Source organism: Vicugna pacos, chromosome 7 (genome assembly GCF_048564905.1).
Source record: "Vicugna pacos chromosome 7, VicPac4, whole genome shotgun sequence".
Classification (NCBI taxonomy): Eukaryota; Metazoa; Chordata; class Mammalia; order Artiodactyla; family Camelidae; genus Vicugna; species Vicugna pacos.
In genome coordinates this window covers 7,650,924-7,676,150 of record NC_132993.1, presented here as the reverse complement: position 1 = coordinate 7,676,150, position 25,227 = coordinate 7,650,924, and the positions used below count along the sequence as shown (strand labels likewise).

The 25,227-nt window shown below is 39.1% G+C and overlaps 1 protein-coding gene across 6 annotated transcripts in view; it reads left to right on the top strand.

The window, feature by feature from the left end:
- Positions 1-25,227, top strand: part of CNTNAP2 (contactin associated protein 2) — a 1,225,886-nt gene that overhangs the window by 144,984 nt on the left and 1,055,675 nt on the right. For 5 of the 6 annotated variants that reach the window (XR_012074163.1, XM_031674555.2, XM_072964285.1 and 2 more), the window contains one exon: positions 5,519-5,666. Coding sequence is in view for 3 of the 6 variants with exons in the window: in XM_031674555.2 (XP_031530415.2) it covers positions 5,519-5,666 (148 nt within the window). In the remaining 3 variants the exon portion in view is untranslated. Of the gene's footprint in view, positions 1-5,518; positions 5,667-7,707; positions 7,781-25,227 lie in introns of those variants that run through there. The other variant, XM_072964286.1, reaches the window with a different exon arrangement.

Below are 25,227 nucleotides of genomic sequence, written 5' to 3'. Positions count from 1 at the left end.
CATCTCTTTGTAACACAGAGGGGCCGACGGGCGCTCAGGGGAAGGAGAACTTTCATTCCTGGTGCTTCTGGGTTTTGTTTTGTTTTGTTTTCTCCGCACGTGCCAGGCAGTTGGAATCCAGGCTACAAGAGGGGTCCCGTTGTCCTCCTTCACCACCCACATCCACACCACCCTTCCCGCCTTCTCCCCAAACAGCCCCGCTCCTCTGGGGCACCTGTCACCAGACTCTTCCATCTACTATTATCCTATATTTTATGTTAGGCTGTAGTCTTCTACTGTTCTCCTAGGAACTTAGCTTTATTTCGGGAGAGGGATCTTAGTGGCCTCAATCATCAAAATTAAATTATGTGGCTTTTTGCTTAAAACTGTCAGGTGGATTTCCTTCCAGCTCATTTAGCATGAAATTTGCAACGTCGTCATGGCCTACAGGCCCTCCTCACTTGGTCACTGTGTTCCGTAAACTCACTTCCTCGCTGTCCCTGGAACATGCAAAGTCTGCTCAAGGTGTTTGCATCTTTGGCCTTTGTGGATACAATATGGATACTTTAATATACCGACCAGCACACCTGGGAGAAATTCTGAGTTCAGTTCCGGACCACCTCGATAAAGTGAATATCACAGTAAAGTGAGCCCCTTAAAGTTTTTGGTTTCCCAGTAAACCAGTGTAAAAGTTCTGTTTACATCATACTGTAGTTTATTCAATACCATTATGTCTAAAAAAGTAGACACATCTTAATGTGGAAACACTTTATTGCTAAAGCAATACTAGCCATCATCTGAGCCTTTAAGGAGCTGTGATTGCTTTGCTGGTGGACGGTCTTGCCTTGATGTGGGTGGTTGCTAACTGACTAAGGTGGTGATTGCTGAAGGCTGGGGTGTCTGATGCAGTTTCTTAAAATAAGATAACAATGAAGTTTGCTGCTTCAACTGACTTCTCCTTTCATTTAAACACTTGGAGGTCATTGCCGGGTTGTGAACTGGGCTGATTTCAATGTTGCTGTGTGTCAGGGCGTAGCGAAGCCCAAGGAGAGGAAGCGAGATCAGGGAGCGGCCAGGCAGTGGAGCAGCGAGAACACACACAGCATTTACAGGTTACGTTTGCTGTCTCATAGGGGTGTCCGTGGTGCCCCGAAACAATGACGTACTGACATCAAAGGCCCCCGATCACGAATCACAGTGGGAGCATAACACCGCAGAGCAGGTCTGAAGTATTGCAGGAATGACCAGATGTGACACAGAGACACGGAGCGAGCCAATGCTGTTGGAAAAATGGTGCAGTGTTGCCTCAGACTTTCAATTTTTAAAAAACAGTATCTGCAAAACACAATAAAGTGAAGTCCAATAAAAGTGTGTGTATAATATGCAGCAGCTTATATGCAGCTCAGCACAAGCAGTACACGTATTCATTGTAGGTGATTTATTATTGGTCCCACTTTGTACGCCGGACCACGCACTTTAGTCATTTCACATCATGAGAACGGAAACTCTGCATCGTTGACACCTGTGTCGGCAACGATTTGGACAGTATCTGGTGCCTAGCGGGCTCTCAGGAATTCCCTGAGTGAATGTGTAAGTGGATGGATCAATGAATGACTATGTGAATGAATCGTTCCAGCAGAAGTGCCGGACCCGAGTCTCACCGAGTTAGGCGTCCACCCGTGGTGTCAGAGCGCGGCGCCTGCCTCTCGGGAATCAGGTGCATTAGGAGTGACGTCTGGGTGACGTTGTAAAGAAAACCCAGATGCTGTTATTCGAACAGCAGAGGTTGCCGAGGAGGGCAGGAATGGATGTCTGCCATTGTATCCTGCTTCCCTCTTTCCGTCACCAGTGCCTGTGTGTCAATACCTTGGAATAGGTTGGTTGATATCTTTACTCTTACTCCCTTCTCTCCAAATGTTGTTTTCTTTGGAAATATTATATCTGTCCTTTATTTTCTCATTTTCCCGTACCACCGCAGGGCATTCTCTCTCAATTCCTTGTTGCTACTCTTTCTGGTCCCAGTATGATGTCCCACCATCCAGGATCTCCTGAATACGGCTCTGTTAAAATGAACGCACGCTAGCTTCTTTTGCCCCTGGTCACACAGAACTTGTTAAGGCACGCATGATTTTCCAATATAAACCCTTCCTCCCAAACTGACTTACGTCCTTATTACCTCTTCCTGAGTATACCTTAGTTCATGTTTCCAGAGTCCACAGTCTTCGTTCTACAATGGATTCTACAGATAAGTTAGTCAGATCTTTTTGTGGGAGAGACATCCGGAGAAAGAATGAAAAACAACTGAGGACTTCAGAAGTTACCCCTAACGACCAAAACTCCAGCACAACTACAACGAGACTCTGGGTGTCTTTAACCCAAGATGTGAGCTCCTTCTTTGCCAGGCTCACCCTGTCCTCTCCTGTGTCCTGCTTTCCTCTCTGTCTCCTGAATACCATTCCGCCCTCTTACACAGCTGAGGCCTAGCTCCTTCTGTAGTTTCCCTGATTACAAAGATCTCATAGCCCTCCAATCTTCTTGGAACTACCAGTTACATCATGCACTTCTGTATATTTTTTTTCATTGCTGCCTTTTGCAATATTTTTTTCATATTTTATTTTAGGCCTGTGATAGCATGATTTATAATAAGAAATATGTATCTTAGTCTTTATCCATGCTTTCTTCCAGACAGCTTCTGAAACTCTTGGAATTTCCTAAGTGTTAACTGTAGTAAAGCAGAAATGGGTGTCTTTTGTTATTCATAACAAGTTCTTTTCAACCACACCTGAGTTTATGTCTCTGGGGTGATTTTGGAAAGCTCCTGGATGACCCTAAAATGGGTTTGTTAGTAGGGGAACCTGCCACGGGATTAAAGACTTGGGAATTTTAGCCTCAACCTGTTCTCCGGGAAGGAGAGAGGGGCTAGAGATTGAGTCCAGTCACCAGTGGCTGATGATTTAATCAACATGCCTGTGTAACGTGGCTGCTATAAAAATCTTTGAAGTTGGGATTCTGAAAGCTGGGTGAACAGGTGGAACGGTGCTGGGAGGGTGGTACACCTGGAGAGGGCGTGGAAGCCCCTTGCCCCTCCCCACACACCTGGCTCCATGCCTCTCTTCCTTCTGGCTGTTCCTGAGTTGTATCCTCTCCAATAAACCAGTCATCTAGTAGGTAAACTGTTTTCCTGAGCCCTGTGAGCCACTCTGGGAAGTGGTTAAACCCAAGGAGGGGGCTGTGGATCCTCCAGTTTATGGTCTGTCAGGATCATAGATGACGGAGTGGACTTGAGATTGGCATCGGAAGTTGGGATGGTCTTGGGAGCCTGAGCCCTTCACCTGTGGGGGCTGATTCTGTCTCCAGGTAGATAGTGTCAGAGTTGAGTTAAATGATGGGACACCCAGCTGGGTCCACGGAGATTGTGGAATCACTCGATGTGTGCGAAGACCCACACACCTGGCATCAGAAGTGAGGTGCTGAGAGTAGAAGAGAAACATTACAGATGTCTCAGAAACAGGGTTCCAAGAAAGTTACTTGCCGTTTTTAACATTCGTCTACCCACTACCATCATGTGGAGCATATAGTTGTTTCTTAATTTAAAATCGTTTGCTGGCTTTTGTTGAATGTTATTTAAAGCAACATTTTAGAGTATGCTGTCTGCAGTCAAGGGGTTACTTCAGGTGATTTTGGTCAGAGATCCTCACTGCTGTTGCTTTTGATGCCAGAAAAACCAATAGTGATATTAAAATGCCACCATGGTTTAATAAAGTAGTTAAATTTGTGGCTTATTTATAAAGATAAAAGCTGGCTAGAAAAATACTTAAAAAGGAAAACAAGCCTTTTTACTATCTTTTTCGTTATTTTTCTTGATCAAATGTTGTCAGCAAGATGCAAAGAAGATGTCTTATTTAAGTGATAAAACTTAAGATCTAAAGCTAGAGTAGTTTTGTCCAAAGAGGGACTGAGGAAGAGTGTAGCTGCTTGGAAAAGGCAGTGACAGTTTCCAGCTTGAGAGAAACCAGGGAGAAAACAATAGAAATTATTACTGAAGAGCACCCTAATTTCCAAAGCATGTAATGGTACATGTTGTAGGTTATTACCCGTTGTGCAGATAGCTGGGGCCATCCAAATAATCTATAAAATATTTAAGTCCTGGGGAAATACTTCAATATGCCCCCCGTATTACTAGGTTTTACATTACACATTCTGTGTTCTGGAGGCCAGGAGTGCGACTGGGGAGTGAGGTCAGAGCAACAAACCTTTTACCACCAACTTCTCTCTCTGACGTTTGTGTGCATTTAAACCAGAGCCTCCTGTTTCAGAGCCACTGTGTACCTTTTATTTATCTCTTTATTTGCTTCTTATTAATTTCATCTTTTAAAAGTTGTGGGAAGTTTTTAAGAGATTAAAACAACTCCTGATTTTATATAGAAGCAAATTCAAAACCTCAGGTCAAGAATACAACACACCAGTGATGCGACACGGTGCACATGTTGTATCTTTTTGTGATGAAAAAAGTCGTGCTGTTTTTAAAATTATTTCAGAGTTTAAAAAATTCTTTAAACAAATACCAAAGGGGATCTAGCTTTCCAAAACCTCAAGTTCTCCAAGATCGAGACAGCTAGAATGTGCCTGTGAAACTGTAGCTGTTTGTGTGTGAAGCAGCACACACATACATTTCTCATTCAACTCATATTCTAAAATATGATGGCCTCTCACTTTAAATCTTCCTCAGATTTAATTGTATACTGACACCTTTTCTATTATTAGATTGTTATGAGATTCTCTCCGAGTGTGGTATCTGTGCCCCCCCATATTAACTTGCTTTGTACTTATTATGCAAGAGAGATTTTATACATGTTTGCTGCTGAATGATGGCCCTGCTCAAAGAACATCCATGTGTTCTCTGCTGAAAAAATAGAGAGAGAGAAAATATGAACTTTCAAAATGAAAGATTCCTGGAAAATGACTTTTTTGACAGAATCTTCAATATATAAGGGCAATGAAATAAACATGTTTCTGATCCCCTCAGATAAGTTTATGCTAATAAAAGGTAGAAGACCCTGGCCTCTGCACACCACATTCAATTGCTCTTTTTATCAAACTGATGTTGGAAAAAAATTCAGATTTCTAATAATGGCATGGGAAGGTAATACAGAGAAGATTTTTTTTAAAAAGCAAGAAATATGCTTGGAGTCTATGAAAAAGTGTTTACTGTGTAATTTAAACGTGAAACAGTAGAGCTTGTAATGTAAATGTTTATTGGCTACAACGGTGAATGCCATTTGTGTGTGTGTGTTTAACACGTGCGTGCAATTCTACATATTGAAAGGACCCATGGAAACTTTGGCCAAGTTTTTTTTAAAACAGGACGTATTTTCAAATAAAGTATAGAAGTTTTTTTTTTTTCAAATTGTTTATGGTTTAGAGAATATAAAATCCCTCCGTTGGATAAGAAAGTTTAAGTTTATTTCAGGTCATAGGGCACACGGTCGTGTCTGAAGTGTTCGCTCCCCCTGATTCTGGATCCCGTGTCTTTCTCCAGGCATTTCCTGGCAACGTCAACGCCGACAGTGTGGTCCGGCACGATCTGCAGCGCCCGGTGGTCGCCCGCTACGTGCGCATCGTGCCCCTGGACTGGAACGCAGAGGGGCGCATCGGGCTGAGGGCCGAGGTCTACGGCTGCGCGTACTGTGAGTGCCGCCCTGCTGATGCTCGTCGTGGAAGCCGGGGGTGGGGGCGGGGGGGCTTTCTCATCTTCATTGAATTAGCGACTTCCTTGCTTTGAATTATGTGATACTAGTTGCCTTTTCTGACACTAGATTGCCATCTCTTTCTTTACAAACATCATAGGTTGTTTGTATGTTATAAAGCGTATTTACTTGTTTACAGAAACACACGTATAGGAATACCTTAAGAGTATCTTAAGTAGAGAATTTGGGAAATGGTGTTTGTGCAATAGCCTAAAACAGCAAAGCTTACTAACTAAATTGTTTGGAGTCTTGTGAAATATTGAAAAGTAGGAGCCTATACTGTTATCCCTCTTTTTGCCCCTTGGTGATGGATTTTGAAAGCATTCTTAAGCACTTCCTTCCACTTCTCTTCAGCTGTACCTTTTACTATTTGAAAGCCAACCAGTGAGGTTTAATGGCAATTGTTATTTTCTGTTTTATTTTTTTCCTTTTAAAAGCTTACTTGGTAAAGCTTATTTTTCTTTAATCACGCTTTAGATAACTCTTTTGTATTTCTTAAATACGTGTGTGTGTGTGTGTGTGTCTAATGATTATAGTATATGGATTTTTAGGGATTGTAATTCTGTCTACTGTTTCTGCTCATTTTTGCTGATGGTGCTTGGTTTCTCCTCCTCCTCCTCCCCCTCCTCCTCCTCCTCCTCCTTTCCTTTCTTCCTTCTTCTTAGCCTTCTTGCCTGTATATCCGTGTCCTTATCTTTATGCTCGTCCATCTTGACTGGAACATGTTTCTTCTAAACTTTATCTGTGGAACATCTTTCAGGCCAAGGTTGATGGTGGCTTCTTCTGGAAAGATTGATCTTTGCTTATTTGCTTCTAGGAAGGCAATACTAACACAGAATAACTTTAAAGATGACTTGAGACTCTTTGAAGCCCCTGGGTAGTACACATGCGGTCTGCAAACATATGATTTGCCAGCACTGGCCTTGGAATATGAATTCTCTGGTGAAACAGCCCACTCTTCCCAGGAAGTTTTTCTTCCTGTTCTCATGGGCTGGAGGAGGAGGGGTACTGGGTGTGGACCGGCGGTGAATTAGGGTATCGGTTTCATGCAAGGAGTTTCCTGTTAGACTCTCCCCTGCCCCTTCCTACAGGCCCATAGAAACAGAAGCTTCACTGTAATCAGCAAACGTGAATGTCCTGTTGGGCCAGCTTTTAAAAATTAGCCAAATGTTTTGCAGTTGATAGTAAAAGACACAGAGACCTTTCACCTCTGTATGAATTTAGTAGCTATAATGATGGCCAAATCATATTTTATTTATCTGTGGGCAAATCATTGTGCGGAAGCTGAGCTAGTTACTACAAAGGGGCCAAGGAGAGCATTTTAAAACATTTATAGGTGTTTATTTTATTTGGTCATCAGTTTATTATAGCAAATAGAATGAGTAGAGAGGCAGACAGATTTAGTTCTTCAGGAGTGTGTATATCTTGAGGAGGAAGGTTTCAGGAGAAGCCAGAAATGAACCCTAGCATAAATTTGGGTCCTTTCTCCTCTGTGGTCTGGGTATTGACAGGCACAGAAGCTTGTGTTTACATGCATTCTAGCTGTCAGCATCATGATGGGAAGGCCAAGACGATACGTGATTTTTTTTCTCTATGATATATTTCTAAGGAGCATGTTCGGGTTTCCATAAATGAAAAATAAGTAATACTTTCCATGGAAACCATGATGTGTGTGATTTATTTTATTAATAAGTATTTTTTGAGTAATTTTATGGGTCATAAAATATGCTAAGTATTAGTAACATCACAGTGAAAAAGAAAAACATGGTATGGGAAACAAAGTGGAGTGATTAATCTAGTACGAGTGTTTATTAGGATACTAATAATGAGGGTTAAAGTCTGCCCGAAGGCTCACACCCTTGAGTGATGGAGCTGAAAAGGAAGCCAGACGTGCTGGTGGTACAACCAGAGCTCCCTACCACTGTTTTGCTTTTTAGCTCTTTAATTCTAAGAAAGTTGACACCCATGTCACTGTCACCAGGTCACGAAATGAATTACATGACACCCCAGAAGCATCCACTGAGTCCTCACCCAGTTACTACTACTTGTGAAAGGTAAAAAAAAAATCACCTGATTTGTATTCCCATAGAGTAGATTGTTTTTCTTTTTTAAAATCTCATATACATAGAATTATAAAATATGCATTATTTCTCTTCTGACTTCTTTTGTTCAAAATAATATTCGTGAGAATTACCCATGTTGTTTGAGGCATTTATTTTCATGAGTATTATTGCTCTGTTGTTTATAGTCTGCAATTATTTATTCATCTCATGTCAATGAACAGTTGAGTTGTTTCCAGTTTGGGGCTATTTCAATAGAACTGCTATAAACATTTCGCATGGGTGTAGGCCTCGGAAGGGGCAATACTGAGTTAAGATATGTGTGTGTTTAACTTTGTTAATGATGACACATTTTCCCAAAGTGGTTGTATCAATTTAGATCCTCAAAAATCATCGTACAAGAGTTTCCTAGTTGCTCTACGAACTCAGACATTTAGTAGTGATTTGAAAGTTTTAGCCATTCTTTAATTGCAGTTTAGGTTTAATGAACATTTTCCCGATTTTTAAAGATGTTCAGTTTACTGGTAATTTGTATACCTTTTTCTTTGAAGGGTTTGTTCAAGAACCTTGCCCATTGCTTCTACTGGGTTGTCTTTTGTTTATCTGTTTTCTAATCATTTTACAGCCAACCATGTCTTTTTTTTTTTTCTCGTTCTCATTATGATAGCTAAACATGCATCTTATTTTTGAGACGACTTTCTTTAAAAGCAATCATTTGAAAACTGACACTGTCAATGAAGTTACTCTAGAATCCACGATAAAGGGTAAAACCAGCTTGCCAAAAGGCTCATAGTCCATTGACTCAAGTCTGGCTTAAAATATGGCAGCATGTTCTACAGTCATTTCAAGTAGCTTTGTAAAATGTTGAGTTAGTGCTCTTATGAGATTTTCCATCAAGCCTGGACCTTGGCAATCACAGGACAGGAAGGAGAAATGTGTGAAGCTATATAGAAAGCTAGACTTTTCTAGTGTATAAGCCTCTCTGGGGGAAAATATCATATACTTTGGAAAACTGTATCAACGCTTATACCAATAGATGCCGGTAAAGTAAATGATAAATTGGCAACATAAAGTAAGGTAGAAGTTGAAAAATAGCAGTGTAATGGGTTGTGGTAAGTTGGATAATGGCTCCCAGGGATATCAGGTCATAATTCCTGGAACCTGTAAAAGTTACTTCTTAAGGCAAAGTGTTTGCAGGTGTAATTACGTTAATGGTCTTTACACATGGAGATTATCATGCATTACCCATGCATCCTTATAAAAGGTAGGCGGAGGATTTCACAGACAGGAAAGAGGGGGCAGTGTGACCACAGAGGCAGAGATATGGCCCTGGAGTGATGAGGCTATAAGCCAAGGAATGTGAGCTGACTTGAAACTGGAGGAGAAACAGAACAGACCCTCCCCTGGAGCCTCCAGAGGCATTGTGGTCCAGCTGACCGACCCATTGGCTTCAGCGCGATGAATGAAACTGATCTGGGACTCCTGCCTCCAAAACTGTGAGAGAACAAATTTCTGTTTTTTTCAATCCACCAAGTTTCTGGTAACTTGTTATAGCAGCAACAGGAAACAGATACAAGCATCAGTATCATTTTAGAAAATAAAAAAACATAAAAATAGCTCTAGAGCAATGCTCTGCAATTTAACTTTATACAAAGATGTAAATATTCTAAATCTGCTCTAGCCACTACCCGCATGTGGCTGTTGAGCACTAGAAATGTAGCTAAGACAAGTGAGAACTAAATTTTTTTAAATTTTGATTCATTTGAATTAGAATTAGGTGGTGTGACTGCTGGTTACCATATTGGAGGGTACAGATTATAAGAACCAAAACATCTGCTGCTTATTATTTTTCTCCCATATTCTTTTATCATTTAAAAAAAAAACCTGTAACACTTATTTTTCAAATGATGGCCTCTGAGTTCTTTTTTTGCCCCTAGATTGGAAAGCAATTATTTATTTATTTGTTTGTTTTAATTCAGAGGTTTTTTTTTTTTTTAGTTGAAATATAGTCAGTTTACAATGTTGTGTCAATTTCTGCATAATGTTTAGAGAGCAGTCATTTAATCATCCTGGAAGCTGTCTTCATTGTCAGAAATTTGGTGCCAAGTTATTCCCCTAACCAGACCATTTTCCAAGCCAGTGTCCAGATTCAGTTATTTTTCACATATCTGTGTATGAAGAATGCAAAATACACTTATGTCTTTTCCAAGAAAAATACACATGTTTACAATAAGAAAAAGATGAGTTAAAATATTTGTTGTGGACTGCTTTCCCAAAGTTACTGTGATTTAAATTTACCTGTACTGGAGTTCACGTGGGAGTGGAAGCTTAGAAGATGGTCTGCTTTTTTTGTTTGTTTGTTTTGAACCTAGTGAACTATTGTCTCAAGGGCTTTGTTTGAGTTTTCAATGGGAAGGAAATCACGGACCTTTGAGTGGAGAAAAGTGGTCCAGATACGTTTTGTCCTCATGAGAGTAGCAGCCTTGTGATTCCAGGGTCCCAGCAAGGAGAAGCCAGGCTTTGATCACTCCCATGGAAGAGAAATGAATTCTCTCATCTTTTTGGGAGTCCCCTCAGGGGGTTGATCTGAGCTCTGCCTTATACCTGCAGGTTGGGGGATGGATTTGTACTTCTTTTTCTTCAGAGTTGGCCAGAAGAACTAGAGAAGGAGAAATATCAATGTGAACCTTGCTTCTGCTGGAGTCTGTGCCGACCGTAATTCCCCTGGTGTTGGTCATCTTTCTTCTGTGCAGTCAGTCCTTCCGTGGTCACTCTGTCATTGGAGAAATTAGCTACTTCTCAGGGTTGAAAATGGAAGTTTACTGTATTTCAAATGGAGGGAGAAGTTTAGTTCCAGGCCACTGCTTTTAAGCCTTTAGGGCTTCTGCTGTTTTGTTTTCCTGTTTTGCCTTGATGATAATATGAATTCCAGCTTCAGTGAATTTAGACTCATTTTAAATTATTCTGCTCTCTGCATTTGGTGTTCCCTCAAGTTTAGTTGAAACAAGTGCGTGCTGTTATTTTTAAAACTTAACGACATTCCCTGTGTCTTTGGACTCAGTAAGCTTTCTCCCAGAGCACTGATGCTAATCTTCTCACTCTGTACCGAAGGGACTGCATGAAGCGGGAGGAAGAGGTCTCAGTCTAAAAACTTTTAACATCGTTTATGGCTGCAATACTGAAACATTCACTTTACAAAAGCCCAACATGGTATATTGATTAAAGCAGTGAGCGTTTCTGATGACAAATACTAAGCTCACTTTTAACCAGAGCCTTCGTACAAGTAAGATCAGCCCCTTGGCGAAGCAGGATGCACACAACCAAAGTAATGTTTATAGATGTCTTCGATTTGGATGAATAATTAATGAAGCCTATGTATATTGCCCCATGCAAATCATGGTGGGAAATAAGTGCCAGACTTGGGGAACACATCTCAGAAAATGCCAGATACAAATAGAAGAAGGGCAGCATTTTGTCCTTTTCATGCTGTGCTAATGAGAATGCTCTCTTGTAGGGAACCCAGACCAACGCCCACGGCGCCCGGCTTCCGGGGCAAGAGCTACCACCGTGCGTACATGTATTAGGTTTCTAGGGCTGTTGTAACAAAATACCACCAACTGTGTTGTTTAAGACAGTGGAGATTTATTCTCTCACAGTTCTGGAGAGCGTAAGTCTGAAATCAAGGTGTTAGCGGCATGGGTTCCTTCTGGATGCTCGGAGGGAGAAACTGTCCCAGGCCTGTCTTCTAGCTTCTGGTGGCTGCTGACAATTCCTGGTGTCCCTTGATGTGCCGTGGCATCTTTCCAATGTCTGCCTCTGCCTTCACGTGGCCTTCTTACATAGACACCAGTCATTGGATTTAGAATCCACCCTAACTCAGCATGACCTCATCTTAAAGGAACTAATTACATCTGTAAGAATCCTATTTCCAAATAGGGCCATGTTTTGAATTTCTGGGTGGTGATGAATTTGGGGGCAACGTTACTCAACTTAGTGCAAGATTTATTTGTTAAAATTGGTAAGAATTTCCTTTTAGATCCATTTGGCTGGGCAGAGAAATAAGAAACACTTCTGCAAGTCAACCCATGTTTTCCTGTTGGCATTAGATATTACTAATGTCTAATGTTAAATGTATTTTGCATAATACTTGTATTATTGTATTCGGTGTTCATCACACACACATATACATACATATACACACATACATATGAAGTAAAATATTTTTATGTTGCTTGGGGATCAATATATTATGACACAGATTCATCAATCCCATTAGCACTTTATTGAATTCTATTTGTAAATTGTTTTGCTAATTTAAAATCTAATGCAAATTGGATCATATCACACCTGTGCTTAAAACACTTTGTGATGCTCCATTGCCTATAAAGTGTAAGCTGTTAGCTTGAAACATAGTGCCCTCGCTCTTACCTCCGCCGTCTTGTACCCTGTCATTTCCACATTGAGCTTTATGCTCCACTAAGACAAATTATTCCAACTTCCAAATGCATCACCTGCGTCTGTAACATCTATTCATCCAGGATGCCCTCTTCAGTTGCAGTGCCTTCTCTGTTATTCAGCACCTGACCAATTTGTCTTTTCCAAAATTCCATTGAGATGCAATTTCCAACAGGAAGACTCCTCTGAATTTCCAGAATGAACCACATCTTTTTTTTTCCTTTACTCCCACTCCACTATGTAAACGTTTCTAGTGGAATATCAAACATTCCAAAATATAGCAGACTGTAAGATATTGAAGGGAGAGGGCAGTCATCTTGTTTTTGGGAATTCCACTCATTAGCAGACCCCCTGCACACAGTTATGTTTGCAGAACTGAAGTGACGTCAGATGGAAATGGTACAGACTTAATCGATTCCCTCGATGAAAACCGACTCCTGTTTGATGTTGGAGAGATTCTTCCCTTGGTTGAAAAAGGATATGATTCTATTGCATCATATTGGTGCCCTCGGGGCCTACAGAATGTTGAAATGACTGCTAGAATATGTTAATAGATGTACCAACAGAGCCATGTAAAAAAAAAGAACTCAGTATTTATTTTTCTAATTAAATAGTTCTAGACCTTGTGTTATTTCTGTTTAATATGATCTTACAGCACAGTTTCATGAGCTGCTTCATAGATTACACATATAAATTGCTTAGCTTAGCATCAGAGGAGAAAATACCACAGTCTTATTAATTAAATGTGAACTTTATATCAAGATTAATGTGAAAATCAAAGTAAATCAGTATAAAAATAGATGTAATAGCCACTGAAGTCAGGTTACACACAGTAAAGGGGTAATTAAAATTGTTGTGCTGGTGTGTAATGTATGCAAGAGCATGCTGTGGTCTTAAGTTTTTATGCAATTAGATGAAAATAAACTTGATGTGTTATAACAAGGAATGGCCTTGTTATTAAGACAACTGGAACTTAGTCTCAAGCACATAGTGTTCTCCAGTTCTTTAAAGAGTGGGCTGTGCTTCAGACTGGAATTGGAATACTTTGTAACAGACTATTTCTGCATATCTACTTGTGGCTCACCTTGGTGCTGATAATGCCTCAGCTGATACTTCTTGCAGCAGTCTGGTATTTTCCAGATGGTGAAAATATCCTGGACAATTTGCATCCTGATCTTTACTATCTTAACAACCTAAATTTAAAAGGATAGGTATAAAAAGATAATAAGGTATTGTCATTTTATGTGATTCAAAAGTCAGATACTCAGTAGGTCTCCTTCCTGGGTTGACATTTGAGAGTGACATTTGCATGGAAAGGAAATTTACAATATGAAAAACAAAGAATTGCATTCTCATTTTTCATGTCTATAGGGATACATGTTATCAGCATTTAATTAATTTTTTCCTCTGTAATTTATTTGCTTGGAAGATAGTTACTATACAGTCTATTCAGTGGGAAACCATGGCAGATTATCATTCTGCTTAGGTGCAAGACAGTCACAGGGGGCAGCTAGTGTATGTTCTGGAAAAATATTGGTCAGTGATTTAGAATTAGATTTACATTGTATTGCTTACTACAAAATCTAGCTTTAAATTTACCCTCAAAAATTGTCAACGTTCACATAGAAAATCAACAAGGTTGATGTAGCACAAACTAAAATTATTAGTAAAGAAAAACATCACACTCATGTTTGCAGCCCTGAATTAGGAATAATCATATACTTCTACTGTGAAGTAAGAGAGAATATATTTTTATTGTAAATGTTAGTCCGAAATTCTTTTCATAAAATAATTTTCCAAGGAAAATAGACATATTAAAACAAAGCATGTCATTTTGTAACTGGCTGAAGATGAGAATAAAATGACAAAAAATAATATGCTCCAGCATGGTTTACAAATAAGGCTTTTTGATTGAAACAAAGAACCGTATGTGTATTCTCCCAGAACGGAACTAAAAAGTTCCCAAGAGACCTCTCAGCCCAATCCCTTATTTTACTAATGAGGAAACGGAAATCCACAAGTTTACGTGACTTGCATAAGTGAGTTAATCGCAGACCCAGAAATCCTGCAGAACGGAGCATCACTTCCTCTCTGACAAGTGGTGCCTCTCTCCTCTTGTTAATTATTCTTTTCTTCTTCTCTGCACTCAAGGATTTTTTGTAATCGTAGTGATGGGCTCAGAAAATTTTATTTGTAGATTCTAATGTCTGTAAACATCATCTCACAGCTTTCACCATAGGGACATGTAGAAGGAGCTATTCGGCAAGACAGATATCTCAACACGGTTGCACATCCAGATGTCCAATGAGAAAATTTAAATAGACTGATCTTCAAAATGCACTCATTGAAGGGCAGCTTGCAGATAACACAGCTCAAGCTTTCTTTGCATTTTGGTGCAGAAAGTTTATCAAGCTCAGCGTATTTCCTCAGGAAATCTCAGCTCCTGAGATATTTAACTCCTTTTGATATAGAAGTTAATCCTTATATATCTTAGGCGATTGCAGACAGTATTAAAGTCAAAGTTACAGTTATGGAGCCCATCAATATTTCACTTATGATTCTTGTTTAATATGAGGCAAGAAGTAAAATTTAAAACCCTGCAAATATATACCGAGATTTTTTTATTAGCTTTTATTCTTGAGTTGTTAGTCTTAATTATCACCTATTTAAATTAGCTTAGCTAGGGAGAGAAGAGCAAATATTTAAGGTGGCCATTATCACCGTCGTGAATTAAAAGTAACAGTATAATAAAATAATCATTTAGTAAGCTAACTTTTAAATTTCCGGCAATCCAGATTACTTGGATATATCACTTGAAAATTAGAAATCAGTCATTTTAAATCATTTGATAATTTTATTCCTATTACCTGGGAACATTTAATTATTTTATTCTTATTGCCATCGCACCTAGACTTGAAGAGAATTATCACAGTTTTATTGTTTATATTCTTATTCTGGTTGGAGCATATATGTAGTATTTTGTTATGTTCCTACCAGTGTTGTGTTAGTCTTTTCAGTCGTCCTCTTGTTCTGGCAGACTGCGAGGAGCTAGACAACTTGACTCACGTTCCATTGTACTCCCAGTTACTGGGAGAATGATGATCCTAGGAGATTAAGAAGGCAGTTGACCTGGACCAGTCCCTTTAAATATTCCAATAACTGTGCCCTCGAGCAGCCCCAAAGAATTATCTTTTCTAGGAGGAAAGTCCTTGTCTGTGGAATGTCTTGAGCAAGATAGCCCTCTATTAGGTTGCTTTTGGCAAACACATTGAGCTTCTCCTGAGTGATGGTCACAGCTCATTGGAGAATGACTTGTAAGCTAGATAATCACTGAAGTGTTGAAGGGAGATGTTTCACAACCTAAATGTTCAGGAAGACGTGGGAACTCCTCCTGGTCCCTGCGATAAGGGAGGAGTTTTGGCTGGGAGACCTTACTCCTGGGAGCAGGGTGTGCGGGGAACCTGGGGTAGGTCACTTCAGACCCTCCTGGCTTTTCTTAGATGTCAGTGTACACATAATATTAGGCCTTAAACCAAAGTCTCTTGATTGCTTGTCGCTTGAAATTATTGGTAAAATTAGGCTCAGGATAAGATCTTTGTGTAAATGTGATTTAACCATCAGATCCATATATCACCACATGGACTGTATTCACTACCAGCCTCAGTCAAATCCACAACACTCAACACCTCATCCAACATTCTTCCTTCCCTGCAGTCAGCCTCCTGTTTATCGGGTTGTTTATATTTAGTGGTTTGCGCTACTTGAGACGTGTTCTGCCAGCCGTGTGTGTGTGTGTGTGTTGTACAGAAGAAATCTAGAGAATGAGCAAATATCTTCTTACATTTCCTTTGAAATGCAGATGTTTGAATATTTGGGAGAGGAATCCTCTTTCCTCTGGCATTGCGTTTACACAGAAAAGATAGCTCTTTCCCTCAAATCATTTTACAAGGTTTTCCCGTGTTGCGAAGGATCAGGTGAAAACATGGCTGAGCTCATCTCGTAAGGTTTTGACTCTTAGCACGACGGGTTTAATGGCCCCTCTGATTCACCCCGACTCCAAATTTAGAGATACTGTGTCCATCCGTTACAGGGATACTTTCAGTTGACCCCAAACAAAGTGTATTTACTAATGCTTGTGTCCGCAATCAAAAAGCAAGTTCAGTAATTAATACAACAAAACCCAGTGAGATGCCCTGCAGCATATTTGAGGGGTAGAGCAGAACGAAAGGTTTCATTCATTCTTCAGATGAGCTTTTTTTTTTAAACAATGTTTAAGGTAAAACATGACACAAAATCATTTAAAACCATGCTGCAAAGCAATCTCTCAATTTAAGATCAAAAGATGTCTACAGAATGCATTGTGTTTCCTCCTTTGTCAGCCAACAGTGCAGATTCATTCAAGAGTTGGCCCCAAACTCCTCAGCGTGATGGTAGAATCCCTGCATCTCTCAGAGCCACTCGGACCTTCCATACTCTCTGCGCCCCCTCATAGCCTCCTGCTTTATGCTTTGTGGCACCTGTTCTCTCTTTATTTTCCATTTATTTTCTTATTTTACTTTCTTCTTTCTAAAATAAAAGAATCAATAAATGTTTTAAAGCAATTCATATTTTGTACTTTGCCCACAGTGACTATTAATATAGATCAAAGTCTCCCATCTTTGACACTGTTGATGTTTTTGGCCAAATAATTCGTTGTTGGACATAGCGGGGAAGAGGATGTCCTGCTCACTGTAGACTCTTAAGCAGCATCCTTGTCTTCTGCCCATTAGATGCGAGTTGTGCATCATGCGTCCCCCAGTTTTGACAACCAGAACTGACACCAGACATTAGGAACTGTGTCCTGGGGGTGGGAGGGGGCAGTGCAGAGTTGCCCTCGGGTGCGAACTGCTCGTACAGATGGTGCTTGTCACCTGGTCACCGGTTCATTATATTGTTGGCCACTTTGAAATAAAGAAAATAGACACATTGTCAGAATCTGTTCAATTTTCATTTAATCTGTATTTTAGTGCCTGCTGTGTGCAGAAAGCATGTCCCGCATGCTAAGATTTCCTTAGACTTTGGATTGATAAGGGCAATATTCATGTATTACGCTGTGCTAATATAGATAAATCTCCTATGTGTGTGCTCTGGGGGGAAACACGACTGTGTCACTTTATCGGCATAAATATTACAAGGACGAATGACCCCCTGATTTCTCATATCTTTTATCTGTGCTCTTTGTGGAGAATCATGCAACATGTCTTCTAATTTTCTAAAATACATGCTGTTTTGTTTTGCTTAGCAGCCCGTCCATCATCCTTTTGTGATTTGTTGTCATCTTTTCATCTAGGATCAGGTTGAATATTCTTTTTTGGCTAATTTTATGTTTTCTTTAAGGTGAATTTAAGTTTGGGATCAAGATAAGATTGACTGGATCCTCCACCTAGTTTAGATACAGTGCCATTTGTCTGATTTATCCGGTCATTCCTTCACATTTCTCTTTTGCCAATAGACAGTTAAAAGCAGTAGGGATATTATAGAACATGCCTTGCTAATAGTCTACACATTTATATTGTTTCCATACACTCCATTCAGATTTGAGAAACCTTGACCTTTAATCAGTGTGAAGGCTAATTTCCTTCAAAAGAGAAGAAATAAGTAAAATGAAGCTTTGTCCTATTTCTCAGCTTCCTTTTCAAAGGGCTGCACGCCTACTGGTTAAGGAAGGAAGGGAAGCCTGGTTTTGCCCTTTTAATATCACTTACGTGGGCCACGTAATAGCACGTGACCCGGTGAATGGATTTCAGTAACCGTGTTAAATCTTTCCGGTACATATGGAATGCTACACCGGCTTCTTCCTCCCCATCTCATAGGCCTGTGGTAAGAAATGGAAGGATATGATACAAGTAAATGCCCTGTGGATTTTGAGAATAAAATCATTGTGTCATCTTCATCATGTTTGTTCAGAGATGCACATAGCGGGGCACAATATGTGGAGAGTATGGAAGGACGCTCTGTACAGAGGTTCGAGCAGTTTCTCTGCTGGGTGATGTTATTAAATTGGTTTGGCTGATTTTCCATTGCTGTCACTTGACCTGACCAATTCAAAGCCGTTCACGTAGTTCCGGGAGGCTTCAATCTGGTTCAGATGATTCTTTTATTTCACCATAATCTTGACCACAAAACTGATAATTATTTTTTGGTAAGAGGGGATTTGATACCTTTTTAGGGGAGGGGGTGAAAGTAAAGACTAAGAGATGCTCTTGGTTGCGATCTTTCTCCCGTAATGTACTGGGATCGCGTTTCAAAATTCAGTGTATTACTATTTCCATGCTTGCTTTTCAATTAAGAAAAAAGAGGGTGATTGGTTAAGTAAACTGTCATTTGTTTAGATTGATTGTCACCAGTTTGAGTCAGAAATATACCTGCTGGGAAGGATTGGATCTAGAAGCTGAGAGATAGCTACCATTTTTTGAGTGTTTATGGCTTATATCTGTCGTGTTCTCATAATCCTGCCACATACGTGATGTTATCCCCAGTCTGCAGATGAGAATACCAACGTGTAAAGAACTGGAGTAACTTACCCGTGTGTTAAACATTCATCAGCCTAAATTTTAATCTTTCCACAAAAGCTCATTACCTCCTAAACAGCTTAAAAACCAGAGCATAACAGATCCACAAGGAAGACTGTGGTAATATTATTATCTTGATTTGCATGCGAGTACCCAGCATTTACTGAGCATTGACACCCTGTCAGATACTGTACTAAGTGCTGTATTTAATCCTGCTGCAAATCTGGACCTATTATTGTCTCCATCTCACCAGTGAGAAAATGAAGAACTAAGACCTAAATAAGTTTTTGTTTACTCAACCAGTGAGTGTAAAAGCCAGGTAATGAAATATTTGTTTGTTCACTTGTTTGTTTATTGATTGCTTATTCCCCGATGCTTCCAAAAGGACAATTGAAATAGAAAAATTAGATTTCTCTGTGCCTCAGTAAAGCACAATACACCTAGAATAAAATTTTTCCTGAAAGTAGGCATTTAAAAGTTGTAGAGGAAAGAAAAATGATTGGATATGTTGTACATTCATTGCAAAAAACTTAAAGCATTTTTAATGACAACAGAAATGGTCACTAGATGGTATTAAAGAAAAGCAGAATATATAAAATTGTTTTTACAAAGCAGTATCTCTTCACCTTGTAAGTTGGTTAAAAAAAAGTATGAAAATACGTCAAAATATTCACCATCTTTATTTCTGCGCTGTGGCATCATGGATAACTTTCACTTTTGTTTCCATACTTGTCTGCATTACTAACATCCTATAGATCTACTACTAACATTCAGAAATTATCAGCATTCAAATAATCAGAATATAGTTTTCAAATATATGCAAGCTTTCAAATGTATTCAGCTGTGTATGAAAGCTCTCATTCCTTTGTTAACAGTTTTGACATCAAGCTCCCATCTTGATGTTCTTGGGGGAATTAACTTAGTTGAGCTGGCTGTTGTCCCATTTTAGGGTCTTACTCTGTGTCATTGTGTGTACACACTTGTCTGTCCAAGTGTGAGGCTGGCCCTGACACTTACTGTCCCTCTGTCCACGCCCCTCCTCTCCCAAGCTCAGTGACTGTCACCCCTCTGGCAGTCCTGGGCCCTTGAAGCCATTGGGAGCTTGTGGATGTTCCACCTAGAAATCTTTTCTCCAGAAGAGCGACCAGTTACTGTGCTTGAAGGAAAATATAAAGCTACCTGAATAAACTGGTTTATTCTGTAAACAGGTGCTTATAATATAATTCAGACACTTCTTTGTGATATGTATAAAATGAATAATACCATTAAAAGTACCTGAAGTTTACATTTTAAATGATACACAAAAAGAATCAGTGTAATAGCTCTATACTGTTGTGATTTATATTTCAAGATATATCTCTGAATAGCATATAGAATGCTTAGATTAGTAATAACTTGAAGAATAAATATGCTGTTCATAATGAGAAAACAATTTAAAAACCTATTCTTTTAGATCAGAAAGGGTGAAAGTTTATCTTAATCAAAATGACTCCTTTTTTTCTGCTTTAAACTATAATCAATTTTAAAATTAAATAATTTGTGTTTTCATCCATCTCTAACATGGCCGAGAGCCACGGGGGATCGTGTGTGCCATCAACATAGTCGGAAATCATTTGAACAGAATTTGCTTCACAACGTGACTTTTTAGTTTTGAGAACACTATGCATATATAGGGGTTATTTGCGTTAACCATATTTTGAAGTGTAACATTATCTTTTATGATAAACAATATAATACAATGAAAAGAAACGACTCTTTGGGTTTAAATCTAAAGTAAGTTTGATGCCTACTTCATGGGTGGTTTGGGAGTGTTGCTTAAGCTTTCCACATCCCCATTTCTGCCACCTCAAAATAGGAGTAATAATGCTGACGCCATAGGTTTGTCACGGGGATTAAACCAGCTAATAAATATCAAGGTCTGAACACAACGGCTGGCTTCGGGTCCGCTCTCACACGTGTCAGCTGTATGATCGCTGTAGCTGTTGTTCACGCTCCCTCACTCTCTTTGCTCGCACTTAGCCGTTCATCTATTTCTCGTGGTCTCAGCTCCAAGGTGAATTTTATTATCCACCGTCTGTTTTCAAACTCATCAGAAAACATGCCTTTAACATTAATTAAGCATCAGAAATGAGGCCCTAATGCTCATACGGAGTAATAATTGTTTTCTAAAAGAAGCCACCTTCATATCAAAGTATAATTTCCAGTATTTAGAGGAGAGGTTCTCTGACATGATTAACGCTGAGCAAAAGCAGGAAACAGGAATCAGGATGCCAGAACATGTTTCGAGGTGGCAGCCTCTTGGGGGTGACACCCTGAGCCCCCAGGACAAGACAAAGTGGTCCTCCTGGGGCCACGCACCAGGAACTAGTGGCAGAACCATGGAGAATCTTATTTGAGTCCTTAGACTAGTCTCTCCTGTTGTATTTTATCAAAGGTACATGGGTGTGTGCTTTTCTGTTAGAATCCAATCAGCAGGAGGGTGTTGGATCTGAACCGTCTGAACATTCTTGCTCGCATGTAGTAGAGTCTCTTGAAATACTTTTAAAAGAATGAGTCCCCTATTTTGTCTCTCAAAGATATAGAAGGTTTATCAGGAATAACTAATTGCTCAGCAGTTTACACAAGAGGAGACTTATGCAACCACAGGTACAGGACACAGTTGGACTCCTTTACAATCAGGGGACTTCTACTGACAGTTAAGGATGAAGAGCCAATAAAAATCTCCGTTTTTCTGGAAAATGAGAAGGACTGTTGTAAGCCCAGTGGAACTGTGAAGGGGTATATTGAGCCCAGGGAAAGAGAGCATATTCATGATTAAGCTCCCTTTTATTTTTTTTTTTACAGTTTTTCTTTCTTTTTATTGAGGTATAATTGACATATAACATCAGTTTCAGGTGTAAAGCATAATGATTTGATATTTATGTACATTGCAAATGATCACCACAATAAGTCTAGTTAATATTCCTCACCAGATACGTAGTTAAAAAAATTTTTTTTTCTTGTGATGAACACCTTTAATACCTACTCTCCTGGCAAGTTTCAAGTAGGCAATACAGTATTATTAGCTATAGTTACGATGCAGTACATCACATCCCATGTCTTATTTATTTTATAACTGGAATTTTGTACCTTTTGAACCCCCTTCACTCATTTCTCCCACCCCTACCCCTTGCCTCTGGCAACCAATAATCTGTTCTCTGTGTCTGTGAGCTTGGTTTTTTTTTTATTGTTGTTGTTTAGATTTCACATAAAAGTGAAAGCATAGGGTATATTCTTTCTCTGTCTGACTTATTTCACTTAGCATAATGCCTTTAAGGTCCATCTATATTGTTGCAAATGGCAGGAGTTCATTCTTTTTTGTGTGTGAATAATATTCCATTGTATGTATATATCACAACTTCTTTTTTTGGGGGGGGGATTTTTTTTTTACATTTTTTATTGATTCATAATCATTTTACAGTGTTGTGTCAAATTCCAGTGTCATTTTTTTTCAGTCATTCATGAACATATACACACTCATTGTCACATTTTTTTCTGTGTGATTTATCATAACATTTTGTGTATATATATTACACTGTATAGCACAGGGAAATTTACACAAAATGTTATGATAAATCACAGCGAAGCTCCCTTTTACAATAATGAACTAAGTCACATGCGGATCAGGAAAGGAAGGCAGAAAAATCTAGCAAGTAACGTTTAGTGGGCCAAAAGGAACTAAAAACAGGCATATCTGAAAAGACCACGTGAAGTTCAGTATGTCAGTGTCATCAAAATCATGATGAGAACTACTGTTACGGAATCACAGTTTTGATTTCTCAAAATATTTGTATGATCGTTTTGACTGAATAGAGTCAGGATTTGCAAGTTGAGTAAACCACAGTCACTGTCAACAAAGAAAGATGTGAAGATGGAGGAGTGATAGCTGGAAAGAAAAGGGAAGGAAGCATTAAAATTAATGTGAAATATATGTTTGCTCATAACACTGTTCTCAATCTTTAGCAATGTTCATTAGTGGTTTTAAATATAACGCTTTTGCCTTTTGAAATGACATTGTTAAAGTAGCAGAACTAATATTCTCTATATTAAAATGCTGACTTGAAATGATTAAAATGACCATCCATGTGCTATTTAATGTGTCATTTTAATTTTTAATTTTGGAGAGTTGTCGGTAATGATGTGTTGAGTGAGTATTAACAAAGAATTATTAAAATTCCAGTGTCAACCGAACTGATCCATCAGAATTCTCATGACAAGTAGTTCATAAAATTATTCTACCCCTTATAAAAAAGGAAAAAAAACACACACGCACGCACACATACACAGTAGACTGCTATGCAGTCCGTTTCCTACCATAAAAACCTCTCCACCTCGTAACAAGAGGCCATTTGTTGTTAAAAGTGTAGCATCTCAGCTGCTAAATGATGTGGAAGAGTTCTCTGACCGACCACGCTCTTCTCTGTAGACCTGACGTTTCCCTGTGCTTGGCGGGCATCCTTCAGGGAAGGTGAGTGTTGCTTGGATTCTCTTGAATGCACACGCACCACCTTTCTGTCCTCTCCTAGCCTCTTGTTCCTCTCCAGGCAACAATGCTTACAGTGTATTTTCCCCTAAAAAGTTACAAAATATTCAGTGAATCATAGAGGAGCCTATTAAATGCCAAAGTATCTCCAAAGAAAGAGACATGAGGGAGACAGGCCTGAAGCGAGTGGAAGATTATTCTCTCCATCTTCAATGTATCTTTATCTAACAGATCCTTTCTTAGAAATTGTTAAAATCCAAGTGACTTATTTTAATCTAGAAAACCAAAAATTTGAAAAACTACAACTTTTAAAATCCCGCATCAACTTTGTGTAATTTCCAGAGCTCAGATCCCTTTAAAGAGAAACTGTGAACGTATTTAATCTGCCCAGATGGAAAAATCAAATACTGAACCCTTGGATGTCTCTGCAATTGAGTAAATCTGCCCCACGTGATTTTTTTCTTTTAATTTCTGCTTCCTATAGAAAAACTTACAAGTGAGATTGGATTTAAAGCCACAAAAGGAACAGGAACCTCACACCCAGTCTTGTCCAAATCCCAGCAGCTTTTTTATTAGCTCTTAAATCTTGGACAAGTCATCAGTCTTTTTCTAAAATCAATTTCCTTTTTGTCAGGTGAATATGAAAATATATATTTTTAATATTGTAAGTATTCATTGAAGAATTTAATCGAAAATGTCTTATACGTAGTAATTTAAGATAAAAGACAGCCATTTGAGTCTTTACGTAGAGAACATTTTGTGTTCTAAGCCAAGGAATACATTGGTTAAGGATGAGATCCAACTGAAGACAAACTTGTGGTCTCAGTATGAGCCTTTTAAGTTTCAACTATTAGGGAATTTTGAGGAAGGGTAAGTGTTACATACAACTTAAGACAATCTTATCCAACTCTTACTTCAGCACTAGGTAAGTCCAGGGTGGCTGCAATTTATTATTTGTTTGTTTTGGTTTTTAACTGAAGTACAGTCAATTATAATGTGTCAGTTTCTGGTGTACAGTGCAATGTCCTAGTCATGCATAGACACGCAATTTATTGATTGCAGACTAGCTGGTTACTGTCAGACTCTGAATGGAACCCACAGTGGGTGGGTCACATGGAAAAATCTCCTCCCTTATATCACTTTTATGTTAATTTTGCCCCTTCGCATATAATTTCATGAGGAGTTACATTTCATGAGAACTTAATTATGCTTTATTAGTATGTTCTCCAAATATATTACCAGTTTCTTGAATATATAAACTGTTTCTTCTCAGCAATCAAGAATGTACCTTGCACAAAGTAGGTACTCATTTTTCAGCCGATTTTTTCAAAGGTGGGATTGATTAGAGTAACTACAGTTTTGATTTCATTTAGGTTTTAGTGGATATCAGTGGAAGTCAGGAGTCTTCAAGAAAATGGAGAAGGTGATGATAATCTTGACCCCCCCCCTTTTTTTCATGTCTGTCAAGTTTCCAACCTCTAAAGCAAAATTAAGGTGGGAAAGGTAGTTTTGTGAAGGAGCATGTTTAAGTGAATTCAGAGATCTAGGAACAAAAACTTGCCATCTGCAGCTGGAGCTTGGCATGCAAATACTCGAAGGCAACAAAGGTCATATCGACCTATTATATGAATAGAGGATAGAAAAAAGTTCCTCTCAGTGGTCCAGAAACATTCTTTAAGCTCAACTAAAGATGTCTGTAGACTGTATCTTTTAGCAGATCGTTGCCAGGCCTAAAGTATCCCCTTTAGTTCTGCTACCGGTACAGCCAATAGATCAGAAAATTCAAAATCCCATTGCTGGTTGCCAGAACTGGAGTAAGAACAGTCCAGGTAATATACCACAGGCCTCTGCCTCTCAGTGCACACAATCACCTAAGGTCGCCTTGTGAACAAGCTTCCCTTACTTTAAACCTG